Genomic DNA, 27,087 nt, shown 5'->3' on the forward strand with positions numbered 1-27,087 from the left:
GAATAGCAGCATAGGCATTCAGGCTCTGGACAGACATCTATGGAATTTAGCTGTCCTTTTGCAATTGTAAAGCAATTTCAAGTGTGGAAATGTGGATTGTCTTGCACAAGGGACATTACTTAATAACTGTTAGCAGTCTACACTGCCTTGTTCTACATATGCTAAAGTGGGACAAGACTAATTAAGCAAGTAAACTGATTTTTAAATTACGCAGTAATTTGATTATGGATGTTACACAACTTCATTCCACATAAATCCAAACAATCCCCTAGCAGGTTGAGGTGTGCACTCAGAAACACGTGATGGGCTCTTCACAGTACGGACTGCAACACCTGACTTGGTTTAATTGTCTTTTATGAATCAAATGGCCCAGGAGCTGTGTTTCACACTAGCATTTTTCACTGATTTAAATTGTGTTGTTATATTTGGTTTCAATATTCATAGCTGAGATTAGAAATGGACCCTGGAAGTACAATCATGCTAACACACTTCTGCTTGCATGCTTCAGTTAAAAAAGAAATTGGATGTACAACTAGATTAGGCCTTGTTTCATCAGTGGGATGTTGATTTCTTTGTGCTCTCAATTTGTCAGTGTTACATCCCCCTTAATTGCTTCTTGCTGTGCTACTACACGCATTGTTCTAAGGCCTAGAATATCAGTAGTTCATTTTCTTCAACCAAAAGCCGTGTTTCTTTAGCAGCTGCTAAAATTATTTGGTAAACAGCATTCTTGTGTAGAAAACACAGGAGTTGGAACTGTAAGCTAGTCCCAGCAATGCAGCCAGTGGCACAGATAAAACTACTGCCACCTACATTATCTGCTTCCTAGGATATAAGGGTGCTACTACTTCTCTCTAAAAAACCTTTCTTTCTTAACTTGAACTGCAGACAATGGTGTAATCTGACTTGGCTTCCTTTCCCCACCTTCAAAAAAAAAAAAAACAATGAACCAAAATCCTCCCAAAACAACCCAATTACCTTATTATGATAATAGCTTTAACTACCAGTTTACCAAATCAGAAGAAATCAGTTTTTCAGACACAGTCTATTTGGAAATGAAAGCACTGTGGTATCTAACATGCATGATGTCTTAGACCGAAGTATGAAATCAGTACATGTGTACTTTGGTGACAGAAAGTATCTTTTCTTTATTGTATTAGTATTTTTTTTGAGACAACAGAAAATTCTGTATTTAAAAACCACATTTGTTAACAGGCCAAGAAAGAGCTTCAGCAAGACAATTATAAATCAGTAGCAAGACATTCTTGGCTCAGATCTTGTTTCAGGTATCTCCCCAAGACCTTGTTTCTGTGACTATATATGACACTTGGTAGGTTATTTTATAAAAAGGACATATCAGACATATCCTCGTATTATACCAGAACAACAGCAATTAATTTTAGGTGCTTTTGAAAGAATAACAGAACTGTATTGTCCCAGATGGCCTTCTTATACCCAATTCTTTTTGATGCTTGGTAGGTGCCATTATAACTTGTGTTCTTTAGAAGGATTTTAATCTAAATAAACCAAACCAAAAAAAACCCCAAAAATTAACAAACCCCCAACCAACAACACACCAAGAATACTGCCAAGACTGAAGAGATCTAGAACTAACTGCTGAACTCATTTGGCAGAAACGGCTGAAATCACACCAGACACTCATGAGCATACATTTCTTGTCAGCAGAACTGCTGGTTACAAAGCAAGAAAGTCTGCTGTGAGAGAGGGTCCTTCACTGTTAGAAGCGCTTTCCCATTTCTATAGAGCCACTAGATTTCTGAAGAAAGGAGTTAGACTGAGTAATGTCTTTCCAGTAGCATTTTCTCATGGAAGACTGCCCACTGGGACAAGCAGCTTCCAGCACGGAGAGGTTGGGCTACCAAGGACTGCAGGGATCTGGGCATTCCCGCAGGTAAGTCTCTGTATGGCCATTGTACACCTCCATCAGCGTTGTGCACACCGTCAGCTAACGGGCACGGGGGAGGAAGAAGAAAAAAGAAAATAAACCACATTACAGCAATTAGTGAGAAACTCTCTCTGATACAGGTGAACAGTTCTACTAAAATGAGTGTTTACTTTCTTCAGTCAACAACATGCAAGGATGAATTGTCTGTGTTCTCAAAAATGATGCCTCCACTTAACACAGGAACCAAACTTCATCATTCAAGAACTCTTAAAAAACTATTTCCTTCAGATTTTTTCCCTAAACACTGAAATTTCAATTCCAGACTAAAACCTCTTGTGTTGCAAGAGTAATGTGCCTCTACTATGCCTAAATAATGAGGTATATGAACATGTTTTATATGAATTACAAAGATATAGATCACACATTAATTCTGGTTAGAAGGGTGCTCAAGATGTCTGCAGAGAAGCTGCTGCCTCAAACCAGGGCCAGCTATGAGTAAAGGGCTCAGGCTACTGAGAATTTTAAAGCTGTAGGACCTTTGGAAAATAGCTAGTCCAGCAATTGTATTTTGCTTTCACAAAGTAACATGAAATTTGTTTTTACATTCGTCTTTTCACCTAAAAAACCCTGAATGGACGGACCACTGAAGCCTCCTCCTTACATGTACAGTAGTTAGTGGTCTGCTCCCCACTCTAAACTTCCTGCAAAAATAGAAGCATTACCTTGTTGAGCACAGGCTTTGTGGAGAGAACATCATAAATTGCTGGTAGGGAGAGATTCTGAAAGAAAATAATACACTGATATTAAGGGGCATTACGTGTTAATGTAAATGCTGAGAAGTAAGTTTTTTATACCTCACTTAAATAACACAATGCAATTTCAAGAGTACAAGATACCCATAACACTTTGATATTGGAAGAATATGAGCTGCAAAAATTTAATCAGACCAGATCTTAGTAGAGCATGGACACTTAAGTGTGTTTGCTGCACAAGAGTGTGTGTTTGAATTTCACTGGTAAAACTGCCCTAAAAACACAAGTCTTTTTCAAGGTATCTCTGGGTGTACCTTCCTGCATATGCAGCTGCTGAAGATACTTCCAGGAAAACCACCTAGATGAAAAGAAAGCCCAAAACAAACAAACCAACCAACCAAACCAAAAAGAATCCCAAAAACCCAATCTCCCTTAAAGCCACCACCAAAACCCAAACCAAAAAATAAAACAATACCCCCAAAAAAACCCAAACAAATAAACAAAAAACTCACAAACCTTCCCCAGCTTCTTCTAACCCAGAAGCAGAGACCAGTTACCACAAAATCATCAGCCTCTTCTGTCATTACAGCTGTGCTTTTAAATAACAACCCGAATGCTCCTGGCTGTGTCAGGTCAGTCATGCAACGTGGGAGTTTCAGACCAGCAGGATATGAGATATTTGGAGGATGTTTACCTCTTGTGTTGTCTGGTTCAGGCATTTCATTGCAGGTCCTCTACGATTATCCAGCACCAGGGGAGGCTTCCAGCGATCGTAGTTGGTTTCTAACACGTACCACGTGCCCTTCTTGATATCAAGGCTGAAAAAGAGGTCTAAGTTTGTGTTTGGCTTCTCTAGGTAAATAGTAATTACATGAATACAATATATAATATATACAGATGCATTATTTATATGCTGTGGTATTTTTCAGTGATGGTAAAGAAGTGAGTTCTTCTACAACAGAAGTCACAAGAATCAGAGCACACAATTATTGGTGGAACCTGTCCTCTTCTGGAAGGCTGAATCAGGTGCCAGGTCAAGCATACTCACTCCCAGATATCTAGAGCAGCTGTCCTGGATCGAGTGATCACACACCCTTCTCCAGATTTTTTTCCACCCAGAATAAAGTAAGCTGGAGCCAGCAGTCTTGTTTTTGCCAGTCTGTCTTTTGCATCCTGATAACTGTGGATAAAATAATGTTGGACAATTAAATGCTATAAATGGTTCAAGTACGGAAGAGCAAGTTTCACAAACCCAGGAAAAGTTTGAATAGTTAAGCCTTTCTTCCCTTTTCATGCACAAATGAAAGAGAGACAGATTCATGATACAGGAGCACATTTAAGTAAAACTTCTCGTCTCATTTTGTACTTGAAGTATGATTGTTTAGAGGTGCTCTCTGAACTTTTTCTACACTTAAAACATGAGTAAAATGATGACATATTGTGTCATATTCCACTGAATTGATTTATTACATAACAGCTTTGTTTCTGCTTACTTCCTACATGTACTAGTACTTGTTGGATGTGCTTTGATGCAGAATGTTGTTACGCATTTAGATTACCAACAGGCTCATCAGGAAAAAAGAAATCAGAGGAAAAATATTTGACAGATCATGTGTGATGCTTTGCCTCCTGCTCCAGAGTACCAGCCAAACCAGAAGTATTTAAAGTTAAGGTCACAAGGAAGGTATCTGTATCACTGGATATTAAGCATACATCTACAGTATTCATGCTAGTTGAATGCAAAGCAGATTAAAGAAGCAAAACATTTAGAGGGAGAGGGAATACCTTGTAGCATTCTCTAATACAGTTCTTGTAAGAAAGCCCATCCACATACCATCTCTTCTACCAAGAAACCATTCAAAGATTCCTGCAAAATATCAGAATAACTTGTTTTCAGATGGTTCACTCATGCTATTCTAACTTTCACAGCTGGTTTTGAAATGAGCTGTGTTTTATCTAACTCATCTGCAATCTTTTCACACTTTGTGTGCCTGTTTATTAAGGTAACTGGTTTGCCCAAGGTCTGGAAAACTTGTGCAGAAATAATGAAAGAAATGAGCATTACTCACCTACATAACCACCATCAAGACTGAAACGCTCATTCATTGTCAGAGTGAACAAGTTCTGAAAAGCATTAAACAAGCCAACCTTCAGCCACTGCCAGCCCACGAGTACCAGTAATAAACAAAAGGCAGCATTGCAATTTAGATGTCAATTGAGCTTCTTGTTTGTTAGACTCTTCCCCTTTGATTAACAGACTGCAAGATCAAGTTCATGTAGAGAAGAACATAATTTATCAGGGCTTGAATAAGCAGAAATGAGTTTTTTGACCCGGCAGACAATCAGCAAGGCACACTTTTATGCTAAGCAAGTCAAGCCTGTGGCCATTTTTTCCTCTTGGTCTGTGTTGCATCACTGAATTAGCAGTTTTCCTTTCCCTGCTATATGTCACCTTCTTCTCAGACCTCTGAGTACTAGTCTAGTTTGAAGGCAGGTTTTTATGTTCCAGTGCTAAGCACACCCTGATGTGTTACTCCTATTTGCATGGGCATGCAGCTGCACACACTGCAGTCCATGCCAGTTGGAACACACAATTCAAACTCAAATCTCAGTCTTCTCCAACTAATGTTTTGGACAAAAACTGATTTCAGCTACACTGAATCATTTTCAGAACGGCATCTTCCCTATTTATTTGAGCAGAAGACAAAAATACATGGATACAATGCAGGGATTTATGCCAGAAATGCTCTACAAGAAGTCTACTTGTAACAGAAGATAGAGCATGTAGACAAGAAGCTGTGGTAAGTTGGACACCCTGATATAATTCTGTACTGCTGGTTTTTAAGATGCATATAAACCCCAGATTTCAGGTGCCTATTAAATGCAACTAAGAAATCTTAAAATACAGGACTGCCTTTTCTAAGAAGGATCGGAGAAAGAATTAAATAGCACAAATCTGCTGTTTCACCTCTGGGATCACAGCATTAGCTATCAGCCAGCGAGAAACTCCAACCACTTCAGCACTTTGTATTCACTCCTGCTCATATCTGAAATTCAGTGCTGTTTTTAAGAACTGTCCCAACAGAAACATTTCATTTAGGCTATCTCCTTTCACAAGGAAGGGTGCAGCATTGTTTTCTTTCATCTGTCTTCAAGTAGATATGCTGTGCACCAGAACAACTTAGAGATCATTTACTGGAAAACATCCCAAGGCAGAGCATGAAAGCAGAAAAATTTAAATATTAAATGAAAGTCTGAAGCATTTGTAACAAATTGACAAGGTCCCATCCCCATACTTACTGGTTTGACTCCAGACACCATGCCTATGTATCCTGCAAAATTTGTGGACTTGAACACTGTTTTGTTGTTTCTCTGAAAGTCCAAGAGTACCACTAAAGGCTTCAGCTCCCGAGTTAACGTCCAAGAATTATTTTTAACATCCCACCTGCAGGAGACAGTACAACATTTGAAACTTCCCTCAGTAATTTTCAAAGCTTCCCTTCACAGCATGCAGACATGCTGTGTGCGATGCCTATCCTCTGATCTTACTCATGTCAGCCAACAACACTGCTCTGCAGTTACCTGAGCAGCACCAGCAAGGAACAACTAAGAAGTCTAAACGGCCAGGCTGGTAGCGAAAAGAACTAAGTTTTGTTTGAACCAAGAGCATATATACTGCTTAGGATTAAACAGCACCACCATCACAGCTGGTTTGTTTTGAACACATAATTTTTCTTCTCTACCTGCTGGCAAAGGGAGCCACATCTACTGCCTGTGACACCAAACCTCGAATTCTTATTTTTCAAAGGCAGAAAAGAAACCACGTACAACTGGATTTGCTCTACACGAAGAGAAGTACCAATTCTAGTTTGTAAGGTAAATCAGATCAGTTTCTAAGCAAAAGGTTGATAAAAGCACTTAGCAGACCGTTAAATTCTCTGGAAATAATCCAGACTCTGGGAGCAGCTTTGAAAGCTTGCTTATTTTCAGGAAGCATGTTCACAGTATTTCTGACAAGTGAGAGAAGTCCAACACAAGCCAAACCAAGGGACAGGTGGAGTCACAGTAGACAACAGGTGAGTTTTTGATAGGTAGGTAAGAATTTTAATAAAGATGAGCATTTAAATTCCAATTGTGCATTAAGCATCATCTGCATGAGTGATGTTACAAAATATACTGGGGTAATAAAAGAAAATGCTGAGCTACCTGATCAGGGGTATGAAAGAAGAACTAATGGGTACTGGGCAACAAACTACAGAGTTTGTTTGGAAATGAAGAATGATGGGAAGTGTCAGTGAAGCACAGCACAGTAACTGGGAGGGAGGACTGGGGAGGAAATCATTAAAACACCACGCCCCAATCCAATCCCCATTTCACTGCATATATTAAAATTGATGCTTCATCCCATCATGTAAAGAACAAGATATACTGTGCCTCAGAGATCAGGTTACATGGGCCATTCTTTGGTTTGATACAGTTTGAATTGGAACGGAGAAAAAAAGCAAGTAGTAAAACACAATTGTTCTTGATGCACTTGGGGCAGTTTGACATAAGATCAGCAGAACATCCTGATCTTTTCATTTTAGCCTTTTTTCACAACACACAATGGAGAATTACACAGCCTTACAGACATCCAAAGAAGACTCAAAGAATGTATGTAGCTATTTAAAGTTCAGCTTGCTTTTTCTTTCGGTTTAAAAAAGAAAAAAAAAGTCACAAGTTTAAGTACTTACCCTAGGAAGAGTCCAAAATCCAAGTTTCTGGCATGGTACAGTTTCCCTATACAAGAATAAGTAATGAAATACAATTTTCCAAAGAAATGGACAAATTTCGGCTTAGAAACCCAAGAAATGAGTAAGCAGTGAAATACCTGGGAAAGTGTGCAAGGAAAATAGCATTCTCTACTTGCCCTTTTCATAACCACAATATAATAATGGGTTTTTATTGATCAGAGAAGTGTTTTGCCATAACTGAAATCAAGTAATCTTGCAAACTGCTGTCCATCTCAGCCTCTTATTTTTCCACCTTATCTTAATGCAATGGCAACACCTTGAGCTTCCTCTAAAAGTGAGATGTTTGTAAGCCCTCAGAATCCCTTAGAAACTTCCTAAGTTGGAACAGGTGCAGACAAGGCATGTAGAAGAAGGAGAATGAAAGTAGGAGAATGAAAGAGTCTCTTTTCTTAGATGAGACTGTCCATTTTCTCTACTAGCATACACATGCAATATCTAGAAACTAGATGGAAAATCCTGCATGGCACTGAGAAACTTTCAAGTGTGTTACTGATGTTTCTTTCCCCTAGAAAAACAAATACCACCTCTTAAAAAAACCCCAACACCCCAATCACAAAAACGCACCATCCAACAAAACCAAACCCAAACTGTCTTTGAAAGCATTTTTGTCCTTTTTTTTTTAAACCTAAGACACTTATGAACTCTTACTCCCTTTCTCAAGGAATACCTTTAATTATCAGTCCTTAGGAATTATTATTACCTTTTAGTCTCTTTAACAGACCTTATTGCCTGCAGTTGAGGAGGAGTGTATTTGCATAACTGAGGTGGACCCTCTTCTACATAAAAGAAAACTGTTAACACTATTTTGGATTACATTACCTGTTTTATCTTCTGCCACTATTGATGTACATACAGTAAAAATTTCATAAAAAATGTTAAAAATAACGATTTCCCCTAGGAAAAAAAAAGAAACAAAGTTCAACAGTTTGAAACTTGCTATGAACAGAAAAAAAAAACGGTTACAAAAAAGCATAGTGCGAAGTTCAATATTCTGTAGTATTTCTGTTAAACATTTAAATTTAAATCTCATTTGATCTTTAAAATGACTGGATCAGCAAAATCAAGAGCTTCCTAAAAAGCAAATAGAGGGATCAGAATCCCCTGACTTTCTGCCTTACCATGCACAAAGTTCACAGTCATTGCTACTTCCTCCTCTGGAAACTCCGTAACAAGCTGTAAAATTCACTTTAAAGAAGAAAACTGCTATATGCACCACTACTGCCACTTAAGAGCTGCTGCTAGCAGCAGGTGTACTGCTCCTATATGAGGGAAGCAGTGCAAACAGGCAGCGGTCCTTCTGCCTCGGTCCTGGAAGAACTCGGTGCCTACTCCTCACCTGGAATGGCATTCTTCTGCAGGAGGTACAGAGGGAAGGCAGAAGGACATGGCAAGGACCACAAGGGAAAGAAAGCACAGCAGGAAACTGAGCCTTGCCTTCTTTCTGTGCCAAAAGCAGACACACAGCAGAGTGCAAAACCAACAAGAATAAAGGATTCCTTCAAATTTTGGTGCACAGGAGCTGAGATTGCTCCACTTCCCAAAACCCAGGAGTGAGAACTTACAGCTCTACAGAGCAGTCCCAGCCTGATAAAAGGCTTGTGATTTATTCCATTATCCTCTAAAACACTGTTTTTGTTTAGCGTGAGATGTAATTTATTGCTTTAACTACTTAATGATTTTTTAAAAGTCACAAATGAGTGCAACTAACTGCATATTGGTAAACATCCTGATTTTAAATGAGTCTGTATTCCTAACTTTCCACTGTTAATAAAGTGTTGGAAACTGTTACCCAAAGGAATCCCAGAAGAATTTGCAATCCCTTGGAGCTCTTCATTGAAAGGATAAGGAAGTGTGGCAGTCAGATGAGCCTGAAAGGGAAAGTTTTGTATGATACATGTTTAAATTAACAGTATTTTGTTATTTACAACAAATGTCTCCTCAACAGGCACACTTTTCTCCCAACTATTGAGTGTTTAATTTCTCTGCAGCCTGTAGAAGTTGAGGATGTTTGCAGAGTGCTTGGAAGGTAAGTATACACTTAAGGGAAGTAAGACTCTTATCAAAACACTGACGTGAGCAATGGACATGAGCACAGCCTCTCTTAGCAGCAACAGACAGAAAAGTGAAGTAGGACCTGTATATATTAAAAGCTCAACTGCAATGGAGCTCAATGTCAGTGTTTATGGGCATCCCTGACTTTGACACATTGGCACGGCAACCTGTAAAAGCTGCATTTTCGTCCACTCCACTCAGGCACACAGGGATATGCTGTAACTAAAGATGGGGTAGAGATCTGACCTTTTGCTGTCTCTAACCCTACACTGCTTTCCCCTGTACCACGCCAAAGCTTACTCTAATCAGAATCAAATTCATTTTTAAGGTGAGGCCTGGTCAAAGTTGTCCCTGTAATTAGACATTTATTACAGTTCTCAGAAAAACTGATTTTACTGTTTAAAAGAAGTGGAACACGGTAACAAATTTCAGTCAAGTGTTTTGCTACAGTAACTAAAGCTGTTGCATATTTGTCTAGTGTTACTAATCCAGACTTGAAAAGATCTTATGAAAAATTGGAGGAGGAAGAGATGTGCATTTTTTGTTTGATGGTTTCAGTCAGAGTAGACAACAAGGCAAAATTTCAGAGTGACTGTTTGAAATAGCATTTCTGTTCTGTTCTGGAAGTGGCATTAAGAACTTGTAAATTAATAACTCTGTAAATTAATTAACTGCCAGATTCAGAAGCATTCTCATTCTGTAGTCAGAGCATACAGTAATAAAATAATTAAGCTGAAAATACTTACTATTTTGTTATCCACTATGTCAACAACTTTGCCACTGGGGAAGAAGGTATTTGCTATATCTTTAATATTCTGGACCACAGTCTTCAGCTAAAAAAGAGCAAGAGCTTTTGTTGAATAAAAGATCTTAAGCATAAGAATTGCCGAAATACTAACAGAACTCCTTGACACACTTTTGAAAAAAACACTTTGTGGAGAAAAATACATATTTAAATAAAGTGCTAAATGTCACCTTGGTGAGACAAATACCCCCAACTCCCCACTAGAATTACTCTTCAAGCTTTGTTCAAGTAACTTTCTTGCTTAATTCCAATGTGTCCTTCTACCAGAAATAACAAATTACAAGAAAGCCATCCTCATCTTCTGCTCCTTTGAACACATTTTAATACTCTGCACTCTTCTGTCTTTCAGAATGTTAATTTCAAGCTCTTTGCTTAAGCACTGATGTTACTGAAGACAAAAACACTCAATAAAGTCCTTATTAAAGCACATGCTTTTGATTTGCAACATGTAAATGTCACAAAAAAGAGTTCCACTCCATGTGATCTAACTCCAAAGTACACAAGAGATAAAACTCTTCAGAATTTAAGGTGAAACCTGAAGCTTCACACGCCTTTTAAAATAAATATTAGCATGTAAGTAGAATTTGTCTGGCTTTCAGAGTGGAAAGGCCAAAGTCAAGGGATACAGCAAAAAAGCCCTGACCTTGTTTGAGAAATTAAAAATTACTGAACTCAATTTTCATCCACCTTCAGAACAGCTGTTTTAAGCAATATGAAATAGGCTCAAATATTAAAAAAATTATTTGTGCTTTGTAAACACCAGTGCTACAACCAGCATTCCTGAAAAGGACAGGAAGCTCTTAATTTCCCCCTTGCCATTTCATCATCTCATGCAGCATTTTGAGAGAAGTAGGGAGGTGCAGAGAAGAGATGCTGCCTCAGTTTCACTTCAGTTTACCAAGGCTGCTCTTTTGGTGCATTGCTTCCTCTTCATTCTGCACCACTTCACGACTAAGGAGATTTGAAAAATGGAACGGCACACGCTTGTTTAGGGCACACTGGTTTTTACACCTCTACCTCCCAAACACCAGTGTCTCTACACTTGATGCTCCTAGCTTAAGTGTTAAGCAGAAAAAAGAAAATTACCCAAGCAATTATTTTGGACTGGAATCATATTAGAAAAGTCAACAGGAAATATTATCCCTTTCAGATACTTTTAGCACATGTATTCCTTTAAAAACTTTTCCCAAAACAAAAGGTGATGTGCTGGTTTTATATCTGCTAAGCTTCAGAGCAAGCTCTGCCTTTCTTACCTCTGTCTTTTTGTCGCGCATCAAGTCATCCCACCTTTTGCTGGGAGGTAAATCGAGATTTATGACATATGTGGGTATATTACCTTTGAACCTGAGAGATAAACACCAGAGATCAAATTTAAAGAAGGCTCTGAAAAAACATTTGACAAAATAGGTGCTTCCCACCTGTAACTAGCATTTTTTTAGACCTGCAACAGGAATAAGTTTCAAGTAAAAAACCCTGTTCAGACTTGCAAATCACAAATTCTCTGTAAATTGCTAGACAAGCTGAATCAGATTACTTACGTTGGTCCTGAAGGAGGGTACATTTTACTCCTACACTCTTCTCCATACTGCAAAGACAAACATTACTATTTAGCTTCTTTGTTAAAACACTATTATTCTAGTAGACTTAGTTTTGAATTACACCTTGAGGACTAGTCAGTTAATTCAAAGTTATGGGACTTTGGAAAGAGGAAAATAGAAGAGGAGGGACCAGCAGCAACTTCCCCATGCTGTCTGACAAACCTCTAGACAACTTGTCTAATGTAGTCCAGGGCAAGCACAAGGGTATGGTAAATATACAAACTGTATATATTTTTACTCTGTGGGATTTAATGAAGAGCACTTCAAAAGCATATTCTTTATACAAGTTCAGGAACCTCAGACCTCAGTATGGACCAGCCTGTTCTGCTTGTCCACTTCATAATCCCATTTTATAGAGTCATTCCTAATTACGTTTAGCGTTAAGCTGCAGGGAAAGTATAATGAACTTTGGGCAATCCCTCAGCTGGTGGAATGAGCTGAGGATTCAGTGTGGAGAAGTGCTGCTGAAGTGGTGCTAAACATTATGTGGATGTACCTTCAGGAATGTAACAAAAAAATATACCTTCATTCCTGAGACCATGGCTAGTTACAAATGAAAGTTTGAGAACTATTTTAGATGTACTCAAAGTGAATGCAAAGTTGTTTTTCTATCAATTACATAAAGCATGCATATAAATATAATAAACATTTGTATATACGTGCCACAGTTGTAATTCTATGTTCTACCCAGTGACATACAAGCAAATGCCCACTGGCCACCCACACTTGCACTTTAAGCTAGTTGACAGCAGGCCAGATTTGGTCCCAACACTATGTGAGAAGTTCAGTAAGCTCCTTAGAGTACAATAGATCTCACTCAGAAAAAATAAAGGTACATGTGCTGTTCTGGGAGTCCATAGAAAAGCTCCCAAAGCACAATTGTTTGAGAGACAGAACACAAACAAAATACGGAGTGATCCTTCCACCACCACTTCCCTTCCTCCCCACCCTTGATTTCCAATATTTATTAGGCTGTATTAATTAGATTACTAGTGTGTCCTTGAAATGCATTCTGGTTCCAGTGTGACCAGAAAACTGTGACAACATCTCCAGCACCCACGTAACTGGGACAAAGAAGTTAGCTCATGTCAATGTTCTCTTTCAGCTAATCTCATTATCTGTTTTTAATGCATTAATATAGAAAATACAAAGTCTTACACAATGCCACGGACTTGAAACACCTGCTTAATTTGTTACACCTGGAAACAGCAACTCTAAATTGGGATTGATTTTTCTGTGTTATAATGTTATCTCTTTCTACTGTTTCCAGTTGGTGGGAGAAAGCATGAGAGGAATTTTGGTTTTCCAACACATGAGGTGAATGCATAGGACCAGCAGCTTTGTGTTTCCTAGATTTCACTGCAGTGCAGTTAACAGCCTTTGCACAGCTGGAACAAAAAGTAAACACAAAAGGCCATTTAATTTTCAGAGTGAGGAAGCATCAAAACAAGGAGGGTAGGAGGGTATCAGATGACTAAGTAGGAAACAAAAGTCAGAGGTTTTGTGCAAAGCCAGACAAATGCTTAACAGTATTGATGCAACTGTCTTGTGCAATTTTCCATCCTGCAATTCTAAAATCCATCAGAAAGAAGTGACATTACATATACATTCTCCTGCAATGGATGTACAGATCTGGACCTTCAAAAGTATCTCCATCAAAATATGTTTCCTGAGAGATAAAGCTTCTAAAAAAAAGTTATCCAAAGTGGATCAGAATTCAGTTGCTCTGTCAGTAGAGCCCATGCTCACAGAGGAAACAGTGGTACCCGTGCAAAACTGATTTCAGAGGATTTTAAGCTAAAGGTGCTAAATGTTATGTCACTCCTGGCACCTTCCCCTGAGATTTTAATCCTGTACCTGCAGCTATTTTTATCTTCCCAGTGCTTAGCAGACTAAGCTACAAAAAAGGTGAGGAAAGCAACAGATAAAGGGATAGAGAACAGAGAAAATGTCCCCTCCTTACATGTGGTATTATGAATAAAGCAAGGTAAAGAAGTCAGTAATTCTTAAAACAACCCGTATGTCTTGCAAAACTGATTGAGGTATCTGAAGAAATTAGAGATTATTAACTGTTTCTTTAGGGTAACCATTACATCATAGAATCCCAGAGTTAGAAGTTCAGAAGAGTTAGAAGGTTCAGAAGGACCTTCTAAACCTGTTAGAAGGTTCTCCTCTCTGCAGAGGCTTGACACTGGAAGAAGAACAATAAATGCCTTCCAAGAAAAGCAGGAGCATCCTTCCAGCATGACAGAATCACCTTCAGTTTCCAGTGTGACAAGCCAGCTTTCCCCTAGAAAAAGCTATTGGAAGCTGGACCCAAACAGCAGACTACCACTATAAATGTGCTTTTCAAACATGCATTGAACCCCCTAAGCACAATACAGCTATTCTTGAATGATGATTTAATGCTCCCTTTGTTTTGCTTTTTAAATTCTACTCTTACTAGTAGGCTGCATATCTTGATTATCTTATATACTGCCAACTTTGAAATTGAGATGTATATGTAATGACACAAAACCAGACATGTGACAGCACAGGATCGAAACATTAACAGGAAGATAACACAGTGGAGGAGAAGTAGAACATGGTATGGGGAAATATGGAAATAAAAAGTGGAAGTAGCACAGAAGGTTTATATTTTGGCTGATTGTTAAAAAAAAAAGTGGAATAGAAACCAAATAACTAGCAAGCTGTTGATATGAATTGGGTGAACTGTAAAAAAAAAAAAATCAGGTAGCAACAGTTATTATTGACTGCATTAGAGAAAACTAATGCAAGGTTTAATGACTGCTGAGTAAATATTTTGACACCTAGCCTGATTTCATTAATATGAAATAGACTGAATGTAGCTTGTCCAGTCTAAGGAATACCAGTACTTCCTTTATTTCTTTGTTTTTGAGGTAGACCATTTCTGGCATCCCTCCTTAATATTTATATATTTTATATTTTTCACCTTCCTATGTAAAAACAAATAGAAAATTACCTCTTTGAGCTATTAAATATAATTCCATCTTTTCAGTCAATCTGTTATATTCAGCATCTTTTGGGTCTACGAACTCTGTGATCTAACACATTTTCCTCTGTGCTCCTCTTCCCTCATGGGATGACCCCAATCCAACACTATCGTGCTGCAGGAGTCCCAGTGCTGTTCACCTTTCTGAACACAGAGGTTAAGAGTACTCTTGCAGTTCTGAAGGAACAGTGACAGGATAACTTCCACTGCAGTTTGGAGAAAAGGGTCAGTATGGTTGAGGGGGCCTCAATGAAAGCTGAAGGGACTGACAGACTGCACCTCTGAGATGTAGTTCAAGGCATTTATCTTGCGTGTTCTTTGTTAACAAGATGAACCCAGCGGCACTTAGGAAGGATTCTTCAGCATGTGATGCAACCCTGCATCTCAAACAAAAAAAAAATATCCAAGCCTAATATCTGGCTGCACAGCAGCACAACCTGCAACCTGGATACACAGCGGATATTGTGCAAGCGCAAAGATGCACCAAGTGAAATCAAATGCAAATCAAGCTCTAATGCTACTACTTTGCTGACGGCTGGCACTTTCTCCTACGACTCCACGCTCAAGATACTTTTGGCTAAAATTCTGAAGGTGTTTTAAGCAGGAGATAGCTTATAGCATTAGAAAGCTGCTCTTGGCTGGTAGGCTGGGACTGGAAGAAGGGAAGAGAGGGCAGAGAGAAAAGCCAAATCCTGTGTATTAAAAGACTCGCCATCCAGTCATTGCCTGCAGCTCTCCCCTTCCACAAAATCCATACTAATTCTCCCAAATCAATGCAATTTGCTAAAAACAAACAAACAAACAAACCAAAAAGACTTGGAGCAAACTAAAGAATAAAAGAGGTAGTATATTCCTAAAATATTTAAAAATAGATTGCAAAAAATATTTTGAAACCCAGAGATATTTAAAACCTGTTCTCTTCATAGAAGACGAGTAAATTCAGGAACTTTGAGAGACGAAAAGAATGCTTCGCTGCTTCGGGAATACACCAGGAAACAACAGCAACTGTTTACATGCCCAGGAGATGGAAACCAGCCTGCTCCAAATGACTACCCTCGCCTTCCCAGCTTCCCAATTCCACCAAAAGTTAAATATTTCATTTGTTCAGTTAAAAGACCCCAAACGGCCGAAAGAGCAAGAAACGACACACCAAGTCCACCTGCCCTCCGCTCCTCCCCTCGGGTGAACCCCAGCACGCACACTCGGCAGGTTCAGAACCGTGCGCTTTTCCAGCCTCTGAACCTTCCCTCTGGAAGCCGCTGCTGCGGTGTACCAGGGCGACACTGACATTACAGACGCACACGGAACCCAGCGCAGGACCGAGCAAGCACTCGTACAACACCGCCGCGGCACAGCCCCTCCCGCCGCTGGCCGCGGGAGCCCTGCCCGGCACGGGGAGCCCGTGCGGAGCGAGGCGCAGCCGCGCATCCACACGCGCGGATTCCACGCTTCCCAGCCTCCCGCCTCGGGAAGGGCGGTGGCCGCATCCCCCCCGCCAGCCCCAGGGCGATCCGCTCCCGCCGGCCCCGCTCCTGCCCGTCGCCCGCCAGGCTCACCGGGTCCGGCGCCCAGGCGGGCTGCGCCAGGACGAGCAGCGCCAGGACGAGCAGCGCCAGGACGAGCAGCGCCCGGCCCCGGCCCGCCATGGTGCTGCCCGGCTCGGCTGCGAGCGGCGCTTCCCGGAGCGGCGGCCGCAGGACAGAGCCCCGCCCGCCGGGGGCGGGAGCGGCGCGGCCCCGCCCGTGCAGCGAGGATAAAGCGCCGCAGAGCGCTTTCAGTCGCGCTCCCACAAAAGGCGACTTCCGCAGGGAGTCTGGAATAGAATCGCCTCTCTTTGGCAACGCTGAGAGAAAACCCGTGGCACCAGTTTTCGCTTTGGCACTAGTGCGATTTTTAATGACTCCGTGTCCTGCGCAGATTTTAGGTAGGCTGTGTGGTGATGCCTATGTAACTTAGGTCAAAGTTACAAGGTTAAGTTATATCAATATAACCTGAATCATAGCTTTTTATACCTATATAATCTGATATAAATAACTTTCTAGACAAGGTAATGGCTGGTATGTGGTTAACTAGTTGGTTAATGCTGAATAGACAAAAAAAAAAAAAAAAGAAGAAAAAACTCAGCAGGTGGATGGCTTTATAGATAGGCAAGTATCGTACTAATAAAAAAATTGGCAAATGTAAAGCTGATTGGCCACAAAATAAAGAATTTAGACTGGTTGGGACCAGACACTGTAACTGTGCATGCTCTGAAGACAAAGTTGAAAAGTTCAGATGCGAAGAAGACCTTGGAAGCCTTCATCAAGGACCCCCAACAGCCCCCCGACTGGGGAGACACAAGCACAGTTCTAAAGAACAATCTGATAACCATGAGATCGTACTATGTAAGTCAGTTCCAGCACATATGTGATGATGTTGTAGTGACATAGCAATACTAAGCAATACTTACTGTATAAATATACCACAGCACTTGACAAGGGTGGGTGAGTTAGGAGAGATCCCCCTCACCACCAGTGCTGCAATAAACAAATACCTGCTCTATAGACATTGGTCCATGGGGATTTATTTCCAGCCTATCTTTCAAGCATCAGTAGTAATGAAAGATGCCAGGCAGGCACATTCTTGAGAAAGGATTTTTCTCCATCTTGCAGCTTAGGAGTGCAGGAAGTGGGCAACCGGGGAGACAGACTAATGAGAAACACAGGGAATGAGATGCATCTGTCTATAAGTGCCCTGCCTTCTAATTATTATTTAAATGGTATCTATTTCCTAGAATTGGAGAATGGTGTGAGTAGGAAGGGACCTTAAAGACCATCTAGTTCCAAGCCCCCTGCTATGGGCAGGGCCACCTTCCACTACAGCAGGCTGTTGTAACAAGTACAAATCAGCAGCCAAATTAGGTGCTTACTGTCATTTTAGTATGAGCATTATCATTTTAGCGGGAGCAAATGAATGCTTCATGAGTGTGTACATTGGCAACAGTTGGTGGAAGCACCATAAAAGAAGTCCTCAAAACCTTCCAGGCTGTATTTTAGCTTGTCTCATGTGCTAATGTGTCTCACTGTGCGGTGCCTAAGTCATGTCACCTGTTTTTAGGCACACAGAAAAGAAGTGATGCAGTCTCTACATCGTGACTTAACTGCCTGTGCAATTAACTCTCTTACAAAACCAAGTGGGAGTGGCAAGAAAAAGAAGGGAATTCCTTGGCAGACAGCTGATTGTAAAGCTGCATGGAACTGCAAAAATTAAGAAACAGGCAAGGATTAAAAATGTACTGTAGTGTGTGGGAAAGCCTTGGGGGGAGAACATGCAGCAGTGTAAGGAGCCAGCTCAGAGCAGAAGCTGGGAATTGCACGGAGCTTTAGAGACCAAGACATAAAAACATTTAAGCACTGGTGAAAGAAGATACAGAACCAATCTGTGGATTTAGAAACTGAGAAAAATTACAGTGTAACAGGATAAACCTTGAGATTTTCATGGGAGTGTTCTTCAAAAACAGGACATCAGACAGTTTCTTTAGGATTTGGAAAATATTTTCAGTTGAAAACAAATACATTTAAGACCACAATCCTGTGTTTACTTCCAGATTTCCAAATATACTATTATGGGCTATGGTAAGAAAGAGTCTGATTAAGTTGGTCCTGCTATTTTCTGGACATCTTTTGGTCATCATTTATATCTGGGGTGACAGCTGTTAGGGACTTCATTATCTTTGTCTAGATGCTTTACCATCTTTAGTACATTTTTAACAGGAGAAAATAAACAAAGACTTTGGAAAATTAAAAACTCTTTCCAAAAGCTCTGAAGACAAAATGAAGTCATTGTCACATTACACAGTGTACTTTTTTGAAGCCTCTTTGTGATTCTGGTTTAGCTCTTTCACTAGTAAAGAAATTCTCAGTTTAAGAAACAGTTACCTCTTCCAGCACCAGTCACCTTTGACTACGGCTATTCTGCCGTGCTGCTATCACAATGCCTTGCCTTCAGGGTCCACACCAGCACCTTGGGCCCTCCATTTAGTCTAGCTTTCTTCTGTCAGTTTTCAAAAATCTAAGAAGGAAAATGCTTCTTAAGACGTAGTTAGCTTGCTTGGTCTCACTGATATTTAGCACTTATGTTCACCCTTCTGCTCTCTCATACTCATCTATCCAGTACTGTATTGCCACTCTCCAGATCTGTTCCTTCCCCTCTAAGCAGAGGCTGCCCAAATTACTTCCCCATTTTCTCTGTTTCAGTTAAATTAAAGCTCCTTGTGCTAACACTACTCTCAGAATGTATATCTTCAAGATGACTCCATGAATACCTCCATTGGGAAAACATCCAAAAAGATTCCTCATAGCAACAGTTAAATTACACACTGATCTTTACTGTTTTGTTGTACCTTTGATTTAATTTTCTTGGGACTAGATTTCCAGTGAATTCCCCAGATCCCTGTTTCTGTGCTATCTCAGAACAGATCTTCTCAAGACTCTAGTGTATCATTAGTCCCAGCATACAGGGCAACCCCATCGCTACTAAAATACCCTTATTCTCTGCAAGGCTGCCAGTCCCTTGTCAATTCTAATACTTCCTCTCCTACTAGGGACAGTCTCAATTCATTTGCTCTGCCATTGCTTTTTACTTCACTTACTCACCTCTCTGTGACAAACATGCCTCTCAGTTCTGTTTTTCCCTTGCTATCACTTATAGCTACTTGCAACACATTGCGTTCTCCTATTTACACTAATAGGAAATGGAAAATTCCCTTTCAGTGATAATTCTCAGGCTCTTATTCTGCTGCTGAACAGTCCTTTCAGCACCCTTCCCCACCAGAGCATATATTTCTGCTTCCAGGTGTATCTGAGTAATCATTTTTGTGGGTTCTATGAGGCAAGTTTTTATTCAAACAATATATTCTTGAAGGAAAACCAGATGCTGTAATATCAACCTACTTCCACCATCAGCGTTCACTTCAGATGCATTTAAGATTCACAGTGACTGTGGATCAATGACACCTGCATTGAACTTTCAATAAACAGTTACTATGGCCTACAGCCTGCTCCTTGCATTGCTGTCTTTTTCTTGGTGTTCCTGAGTAAAGTTTTGGCAGCAGGCCACAGCAGCACTGTGATATTCCAGTGGCTCGGGGTACATTAGTTACATTTCTGGGGAGGGACATGTAGTGTGGTACCTACAACAACGTTAATGAGCCCTAATGCCCAGTCCTAGGCCAAACTAAGCAGCTCTGGAGAAAAAATAGTCACTTTTTAACTCCCTCTCTTCCACAGCACATCTCACAGCTATGCTGCATTTTTATCCAAGAATTCCTGACTCTGGCCAGGAACATTTGCATACGATCATCTATTTATTTCTAAATTTTATCCTAAAGGAAACTAAAAGCCACAGAGCTTTCTCTCTGGACTAAATCAGTGTACAGTCTGTCTCCCAGGGCTTAAGTTACATGGCAAATAGCTTACCACTGTTAATTGATATACCTTTAATTTTTTTTTTTTGTTGGAGCCATTCCCTTAATACAAGCCAATTATTCACAAGTGATACAGTTAACAAGATAACTGGGTTATTAATATTTGAGAAAATTTTAATACAATTCCTGAAGATACTTAAAAAATGCATTAAATAAAAAACAACTACAAAATATTTTACTCTTTTTCAATTTCAATTTCACGCTGCCATCAAAGTTGCAGAAGAAAATGGGCCAGCTGGATGTCACTTGCAGTATCTATCTGCTTTCACTTTAGCTCTCCTGTATGGGAAGAGGGTGAAACAAAATTCAGATTAAGACCAAATACAATTACACATGGGTGTTTTATCTTCCTCAAAGTGTTAAGAATGCATTGAAAGCAATTTTTGTTGAACTTTCCTTCAAAGTACATATAAAGGCCTAACAGCACTTTGGATTTGTTAATTAACTTTGTTTTCCTAAGGAGGTAGAACTGCACTGTCTAAAGTTAACCTTGACTTTCCCTTCAAATCATCATAATTGCATTTTGTCACTGAGGAATGGAATTCAGATTCAGCATGGTCTGAAGCTGACCACCTGTGAGAGCCCAGGAGTGTTCTCACATCACTTGCAGTTATCAGAAATAGTTTTCTGCATTCCACCCACTGAATTAATGCAAATATTTATACTATATACTGACATAAAAGGCTTTGAAAATTCAACATGGGTTCTTTAGTCTCAGTTTAGCAGAAAAAAAACTTCCCAGTAGATAACATGAAGACTGTCCTTAATAAACACTATTTCTCTTTAAAATGCAACTTCTGCCTCTCAAAAATATTCTGGTACCGTAGGTATTGAAAAATGTTAAAAATTACCTCCATTTTCATTATTAAAATGATTAACCCCTCAACAACTCCATATAAACAAACTGAATGACCTAGCTAAGGATTTTCAAAAGAACTATTTTACAGGTAAATTCAAACCTGCAAACTTCAGCTAAAGAAATGAAAATCCAGATTAATAAAAAAAAAAAAAAAAAAAAAAGGTGGCAACCCCCAGGACTAAGGCACAACACCCACCAGAGGAAAAATGCTCAGGAACCTATCTCCCTGAAATCCAGCCCTCTTTTGTACCCCAGCTTTTACTGTAATTCCATCTCCCAATAGTTTTTTAATCAATACATTATTTCTAGCACTTTGAAGTACCTGTCAAGTAGCATTTCATGAAAAGTGCCTTCTTTTCTGGCTTTTCTAAGGGCTTTTGTATCTTCTTTGCTTATTTTAAGCTTTTTGTCTTGAAAACTTTGGAATTTCTTCCTGTAAGGGGGAAGAAAAGTAGTAAAGAATTGAGGATTTTTTAAAATTTTGTTTTCCAACACAACGGCAGCTGTGGTAAGAATCTTAGCTCCTATTAAAGCAGCAGGTAACTGACCTAATAAAATCCAGCAAACCATCCCAGTACTAAGGCTGCACTAAGGCTTCTGTAGGTGAACACTACTCAGGTTTTATTTTTTTGGCAGTCTAAGTAGGAATGAGCCCGTATGTGACTAGCATGAAGTGGTTACAAATTCTTCAGAGCCCCTTCTTCAACTACTAGCATAAGAAATCAGGGAGCAAAAGTGTACTGGATGCAGTTGTAAGGTGCTGTCTGTAGGGAAGCTGCAGGGCTTTTTCTATGAGGAAAGGCCAGAGGCTCTCACGTGCTGGACAGAGCTGGCTCTCAAGACATCCACTACAGGACATAGGCAAATCCATCAGCAAAGCTGGTGGACTCCTATGAAAACATATTTAAGATAAAGCAAAATGCCACACAGGCAGAGAAGGAAAAAAAAAAAACCCTAAAAGTGCAAAATTGCAGTGTGAACATCAAGCACAGAGAAGGACAGGAAGGAGATGCTTTAGGCACTGGAGCAAATATTACCTTCCAGGCCATGAATAAGACCATACTAGAGCAGAGGAAAAGTGGGAAAGGAAGGGAGTGGCTGAGAGAAACCACTGTGTATTGACCTATAGCCCATCTGGCATGTAGGAGTCGGTAGAAGAGTCTGGAGACAAGCTGAGCTTGAGACATGGGAGAAGGAAAGGTGGTGTTTTTAATTCTTTATCTCCCAGTACACCCATGTAAAAGGAAATAAATTTAACTAATTTTTCACATTTAACCCTGGGACAGTATCTGGTACAGCAGCTCTCCTTTATCTCAATGAGCTTCCTCATCCTGTTTTATTCCCTTGTCCTGCTAATGAAAAGTGAATTAAAGGATGGATGGGAGTTGGGCCTTTCCACCAGACAGCCCCAGCCAGAAGCAAAAAGAAATACTTGAGCCCGTTACCAGCTCTAAAGTACGTACACGTAATTGATTTCACACTGTTTAACATTTCCTTTGTCTTCTTGTGGAACGTCATCTTTCTTCTTAGCTTCTCTTTCAGCACAAGTACGAATCTAATAATTGAAAGAAAAAAGAAAAAACAACCAAAACACAACAGAAAACACCTGTATTTTAAAAACAGTAAGTTACAGGTGAAAGATGACTACATAGCCTTTGTAACAGAATGAGAGTCGCAGTGACTTTTCAAGTTCACTTTTCCAAACTGGTTAACCAGAAACAACTGCAAAAGTAAGAGCTGCCTGAAATATGGGAAATGTCAAGTGCAATCCTTGATACTATGGTAAGACATAACTGCCTTTATCTCAAAGGAGCACTGTTACAGTTCTTAATTTTGGCAGGGACAGTTCAGAGATTGACTTAAAATACTACTGTTCTGACTAGTTAAGATACCTATCACTACTTGGAGAGACACATATATTTCCCATGTTCAGATAAAGTCAAGATAGTATTTTCAGATTCTCTTAAAAGATCTCCCCTTCTGGATCATCCTGGTAAACCCTTCTCTGTCCCTAACTCGGTTGTAATTCCTCTTTTCTGTCCCAAGCTGTTTAGAACTGCCTGGAAGATCACAGAGACTCTTTTGTCCTCCTGAATGGTAAAGTATCTTCTTATCTCTACAGGAAGTACTGAGAATTTATGCAGCCCTGGAACTCATTTACCTTTCTTGTGGGCCAGATCACTCGACAGCTTATAGGAAACAATTATAACTGTATTAACAGAAAATCATAGCACACAGACACCTGCTTGTTTGAGTTTGATTCCTGCCAATCCTGTATTAATTGTAGAAGTTATAGATTACCTTTATCATTTCTTCTTCCCCAGCAGTTTTGCTTTTGGCTTCTATGTCCCCCTCTTCATTACACCTAATAAAACGACTGTTTGCTGCTAGTAATGCCATCTTCCTCTGCAGAAACAATATCACACACTGTAAGTATAATGAGGTTGTATATATTCTTTGATTTGTAACAATTTATCCTCTACAATACACCAAACGTCTCTGTAAATAATTCTTTTATGTATGGATACTTCAATAGCTAGCCAGACTTGCTGACTCCTTCATTTCTAAGATGTTTATAACTGCCAAAATGCAGCTATTGAAGTATTTTAAAAACTTTCAATTACAGTAAATGCATTGCAGTTGGAAAATAGTAACTTACACTACGAAAGAGATTGCAAAAGGCTTCATATTAAAAAAAACATCTACATAGATTAAGTCAAAACATAGTCAAACACTAGCAACATCAAATGAACTATTTCAAACAGCTTACATCTTGGAAGACAGGTTCCCACTGCTCTCTTGATCCTATTGCATCAGAACGTCCAACAACAAGCCCGTCTGAATTTATACCAAGGTACTTGCCATAACCAGACTTGAGAGCAATCCTTGAAGGAAAGGAAGGAAGGAATTGTAGGAAAAAATAAAGAGTGTTTTTAATTCATGCAATTCACAATATCCAACACATCACAGACACTTTTAGTAGTAGACAATGCATTTCAAAAGAGCATTAAAATGCCTTATCATAAAATCCAATGATAACGAGTATCAAAATTTGAAACATTACAGTAATTACCTTGTGTCAGATAACTTTACTGCGGTAAACTGCTCAGGAGGACTAGGGCCTTCATCACCTGAGGAATGAATTTTCCATTAGTTAAGTATAAACATAAAATATATTAGCCTACTAATATTGCAGTTATCAAAAAGAATTAAACATTGACTATTTCTGAATACTATGGGAAGTATTTATTTCATTAAAAATTCCTTTTTGAGCATTCACTTTTAAAAAAGCAATGCAGGTGCTCATTTATGTTTATATATTTACAATGCTTAAAACTAGACATAAAATAAAGATGATCATAATTTAAAGAAATTCATAATTGAGAATGTTTTGTAATTTTCCTGATGGCTTTGAAAACCTTTATCTCCTTGTAATGTTATTTCTTTCATAATAAAATGCATTATGGTTCAACTACGGTAACTCAACTCAGTATCCTAAAAGCTACTGGCTTCTCCATCCCCCAAAACCAAAACAAGAGAATATGGCCATTGCCCTGATCTCAGTCTGGAGATGAAACACACACACTGTCAAGGTTCTGGAACAGTCCATGTCAGAGTCATTGCCCTTAAATTCAAAGAACAAGCTAATTATCCCAGCACATTAGTAGTCCTCTTGTGCAGTGACAAAACAAGTATATTAAGACAAGGATGCAGCAAATAAGCATTAAAACTCATCTACCTTGAATTTCACTCTTCAAGTGACACCATAAACATTTTATAGGTTTTAATAAAAATTTTACCGCTTTTTATCCAGCAAGTGGTATGGCCTTTAACAGGTAATCATCTCCAGTGCAGTTCAATTTATTGCACACATAAGCCAGCATGAAACAGTGAAACTGATTGGCAGTCATTAGGTTTAAGTCATCTGCATGCTTCAGCTAGAATTATTGCATTTTTTTTTTTTAGTAAACTGTTTTAGCTGTAACATTGCTTGCCTTGAAGTGATGCTAGTTCTATGCTTTTAGGCACTTCATTATTAAAATTCAATTATTTTCAAATTTCCCAGAACAAACCTTTATGTGGTGCTCCAAGTGTAAACAAGCCATTGTCGAGGGCATGGATGTAAGCTCCTTTATCCATTTCTATAGCTATAGTTCCTGTAATTTCACCAAAATTACTGACAGCCCACCAGTTTCCTGTAATACAAAACCATGACAGTTTATTAAGAGTAATCACAACTTCTGATTACAGTAGCCAAAGAGATTATATTTCCGTGTCTCCTCTGAAATTTTAAGTTCAAATAGCTATCTCACAATTTTTGTGCATTATTTTATAGTCCAGAGCCAATTTAATGGTGGTGCTGCTGCTGCTTCAGGAAGTCCTGCTCTTTGACCTGCTGCCATCCCTAGTTACAAGCTCCTGTGCTTCATCCCTTCTTTGTGTTAGTCCACAGACCAAGCTGATTCATTCAGCTGATGCAGCAAAGATAACACCTCACATGAAAAAATTTTCATTCTGGATTGGTCTCCTGCAGTTTTGGGGTCATATCCATTTATTATCATTTATTAGATCCTCCAGCACAAGGAGGATCATTTATTAGATCCTCCAGCACAATAAATTATCATTTATTAGATCCTCCAGCACAAGACAAACAAGATACGATTTCCTCTTGTTGTAATCCTTAGACCTCAGTTGTTCAAACCAATCTGGGTTTGAACATTTGACTCCTACAAAATTCTACCAAAGTTAAAAGTCAGCCCTTCCCATGTGCACAACTTAGAATTAAAACTTTTACATTTTTTTTAACAGTAAAATTTTCTCCTTGTCTACTGTCTTACAAATATTTCCTGCCTCATTAACATTGTAGCACTTTTTTTTAAATTACTTATAAAAATCTGAATCCATCCCATTGGTGTCACAAATTCCATTTGGAATCGAGGAAAATCCCAAGACACAAATGACATGTGAGAAATGGTTATATATCTCTACAGGGGTTACACTTGCTTGATGAAGTCCTCTTTAGCTTCAGCCACATCCCCTACAGCTTCCGCACTGTCACGTAACTCCTGGAAAGCAGCTCACCGACAATATCGAGCTGCTCGGCCGCATCCTCCTCCCTTTTCCGTTTCTTTTCCTTGTGCTTCTTCTTGCTGCAAGGGAAGATGCAAAGAAGTGAGAACGAGCCGCCGACCCGGCCCTAGTCCCGCCCGGTCCGGCCCCTGCCCTGCGGGAGCGGGTCACCGACCTCAGCCGGGGGCCTGCGGCCCGCCCGGCCCGGCCCCGGCTCCATCCCTGCGGGAGCGGGTCACCGACCTCAGCCGGGGGCCTGCGGCGCCCGGCCCGGCCCCGGCCCAGCGGGAGCGGGTCACCGACCTCAGCCGGGGGCCTGCGGCGCCCGGCCCGGCCCGGCTCCATCCCTGCGGGAGCGGGTCACCGACCCCGGCCGGAGCCCTGCGGCGCCCGGCCCCGGCCCCATCCCTGCGGGAGCGGGTCACCGACCCCAGCCGGGGGCCTGCAGCGCCCGGTCCGGTCCCTGCCCCGCGGCGAGCCCGGGGCGTCCGCGGCCGGAGGGAAGGGCCGGCCCGGCCTCCTCCCTGCCCAGCCTCCTACACCGGCCCCGCCGGGCTGCGGGCCCCCTGCGGCTGCCGCAGCGCGGGGCAGGGGAGGCGCGGCGGGCAGCCCGCTCCTCACCTCTTCTCTTTCGACCCTTTGAGGACGAGCTTGGTGGATTTGACGCACGAATACTCCGCCATGCCGGCCCCGGGGAAGGGCGGGCGGACGCAGGCGGCTCCGCCCCCGGCCGGGCGGAAGGCCTGAAGCCGCGGCCCTGCCTCCGCCCGGCTCT

The 27,087-nt window shown here is 40.4% G+C and overlaps 2 protein-coding genes across 3 annotated transcripts; both read right to left on the bottom strand.

Annotated features, from left to right (window-relative positions):
• Window positions 1-1,123: 1,123 nt before the first annotated feature.
• Window positions 1,124-26,763, bottom strand: ASAH1 (N-acylsphingosine amidohydrolase 1). Of its 2 annotated transcripts, XM_068186865.1 has the most exons (15): window positions 26,757-26,763; window positions 16,476-16,519; window positions 11,847-11,893; window positions 11,562-11,652; window positions 10,250-10,336; window positions 9,241-9,319; window positions 8,271-8,345; window positions 7,392-7,437; window positions 5,959-6,103; window positions 4,728-4,782; window positions 4,444-4,525; window positions 3,707-3,838; window positions 3,353-3,476; window positions 2,629-2,685; window positions 1,124-1,966 (listed from the first exon to the last, which is right to left on the bottom strand). In XM_068186865.1, exons 3-15 carry the CDS (start codon window positions 11,867-11,869, stop codon window positions 1,877-1,879), a joined length of 1,086 nt encoding a protein of 361 aa, XP_068042966.1. In that variant the 5' UTR covers window positions 11,870-11,893; window positions 16,476-16,519; window positions 26,757-26,763; the 3' UTR covers window positions 1,124-1,876. The 2 variants fall into 2 exon arrangements, with proteins under 2 accessions (XP_068042966.1, XP_068042965.1); XM_068186864.1 differs by lacking the exon at window positions 26,757-26,763 and having other exon boundaries at window positions 16,476-16,565.
• On the bottom strand, window positions 20,473-27,087 carry FRG1 (FSHD region gene 1). The gene is made up of 9 exons (XM_068186866.1): window positions 26,934-27,087; window positions 26,325-26,392; window positions 25,316-25,438; window positions 24,316-24,373; window positions 24,013-24,127; window positions 23,544-23,648; window positions 22,706-22,797; window positions 21,565-21,675; window positions 20,473-20,662 (listed from the first exon to the last, which is right to left on the bottom strand). Exons 1-9 carry the CDS (start codon window positions 26,993-26,995, stop codon window positions 20,626-20,628), a joined length of 771 nt encoding a protein of 256 aa, XP_068042967.1. The 5' UTR covers window positions 26,996-27,087; the 3' UTR covers window positions 20,473-20,625.

This window comes from Anomalospiza imberbis, chromosome 4 (assembly GCF_031753505.1).
Source record: "Anomalospiza imberbis isolate Cuckoo-Finch-1a 21T00152 chromosome 4, ASM3175350v1, whole genome shotgun sequence".
NCBI classification, from domain to species: domain Eukaryota; kingdom Metazoa; phylum Chordata; class Aves; order Passeriformes; family Viduidae; genus Anomalospiza; species Anomalospiza imberbis.

What these genes read in the sequence shown, in the direction of transcription:
- FRG1 (XM_068186866.1), bottom strand. Translation starts at nt 26,995, where the DNA reads ATGGCGGAGTATTCGTGCGTCAAATCCACCAAGCTCGTCCTCAAAGGG. An exon ending in CGAGCAGCTCGATATTGTCG is followed by an intron (nt 25,439 to 26,324) that starts GTGAGCTGCTTT and finishes TTTGTATTACAG; the next exon opens with GAAACTGGTGGGCTGTCAGT. An exon ending in ACTTGGAGCACCACATAAAG is followed by an intron (nt 24,374 to 25,315) that starts GTTTGTTCTGGG and finishes TTCATTCCTCAG; the next exon opens with GTGATGAAGGCCCTAGTCCT.
- ASAH1 (XM_068186864.1), bottom strand. Translation starts at nt 16,565, where the DNA reads ATGGCGGGCCGGGGCCGGGCGCTGCTCGTCCTGGCGCTGCTCGTCCTG. An exon ending in GATTTTGGACTCTTCCTAGG is followed by an intron (nt 6,104 to 7,391) that starts GTAAGTACTTAA and finishes TGTCTCCTGCAG; the next exon opens with GTGGGATGTTAAAAATAATT. An exon ending in TGGTGTCTGGAGTCAAACCA is followed by an intron (nt 4,783 to 5,958) that starts GTAAGTATGGGG and finishes AATGCTTTTCAG; the next exon opens with AACTTGTTCACTCTGACAAT.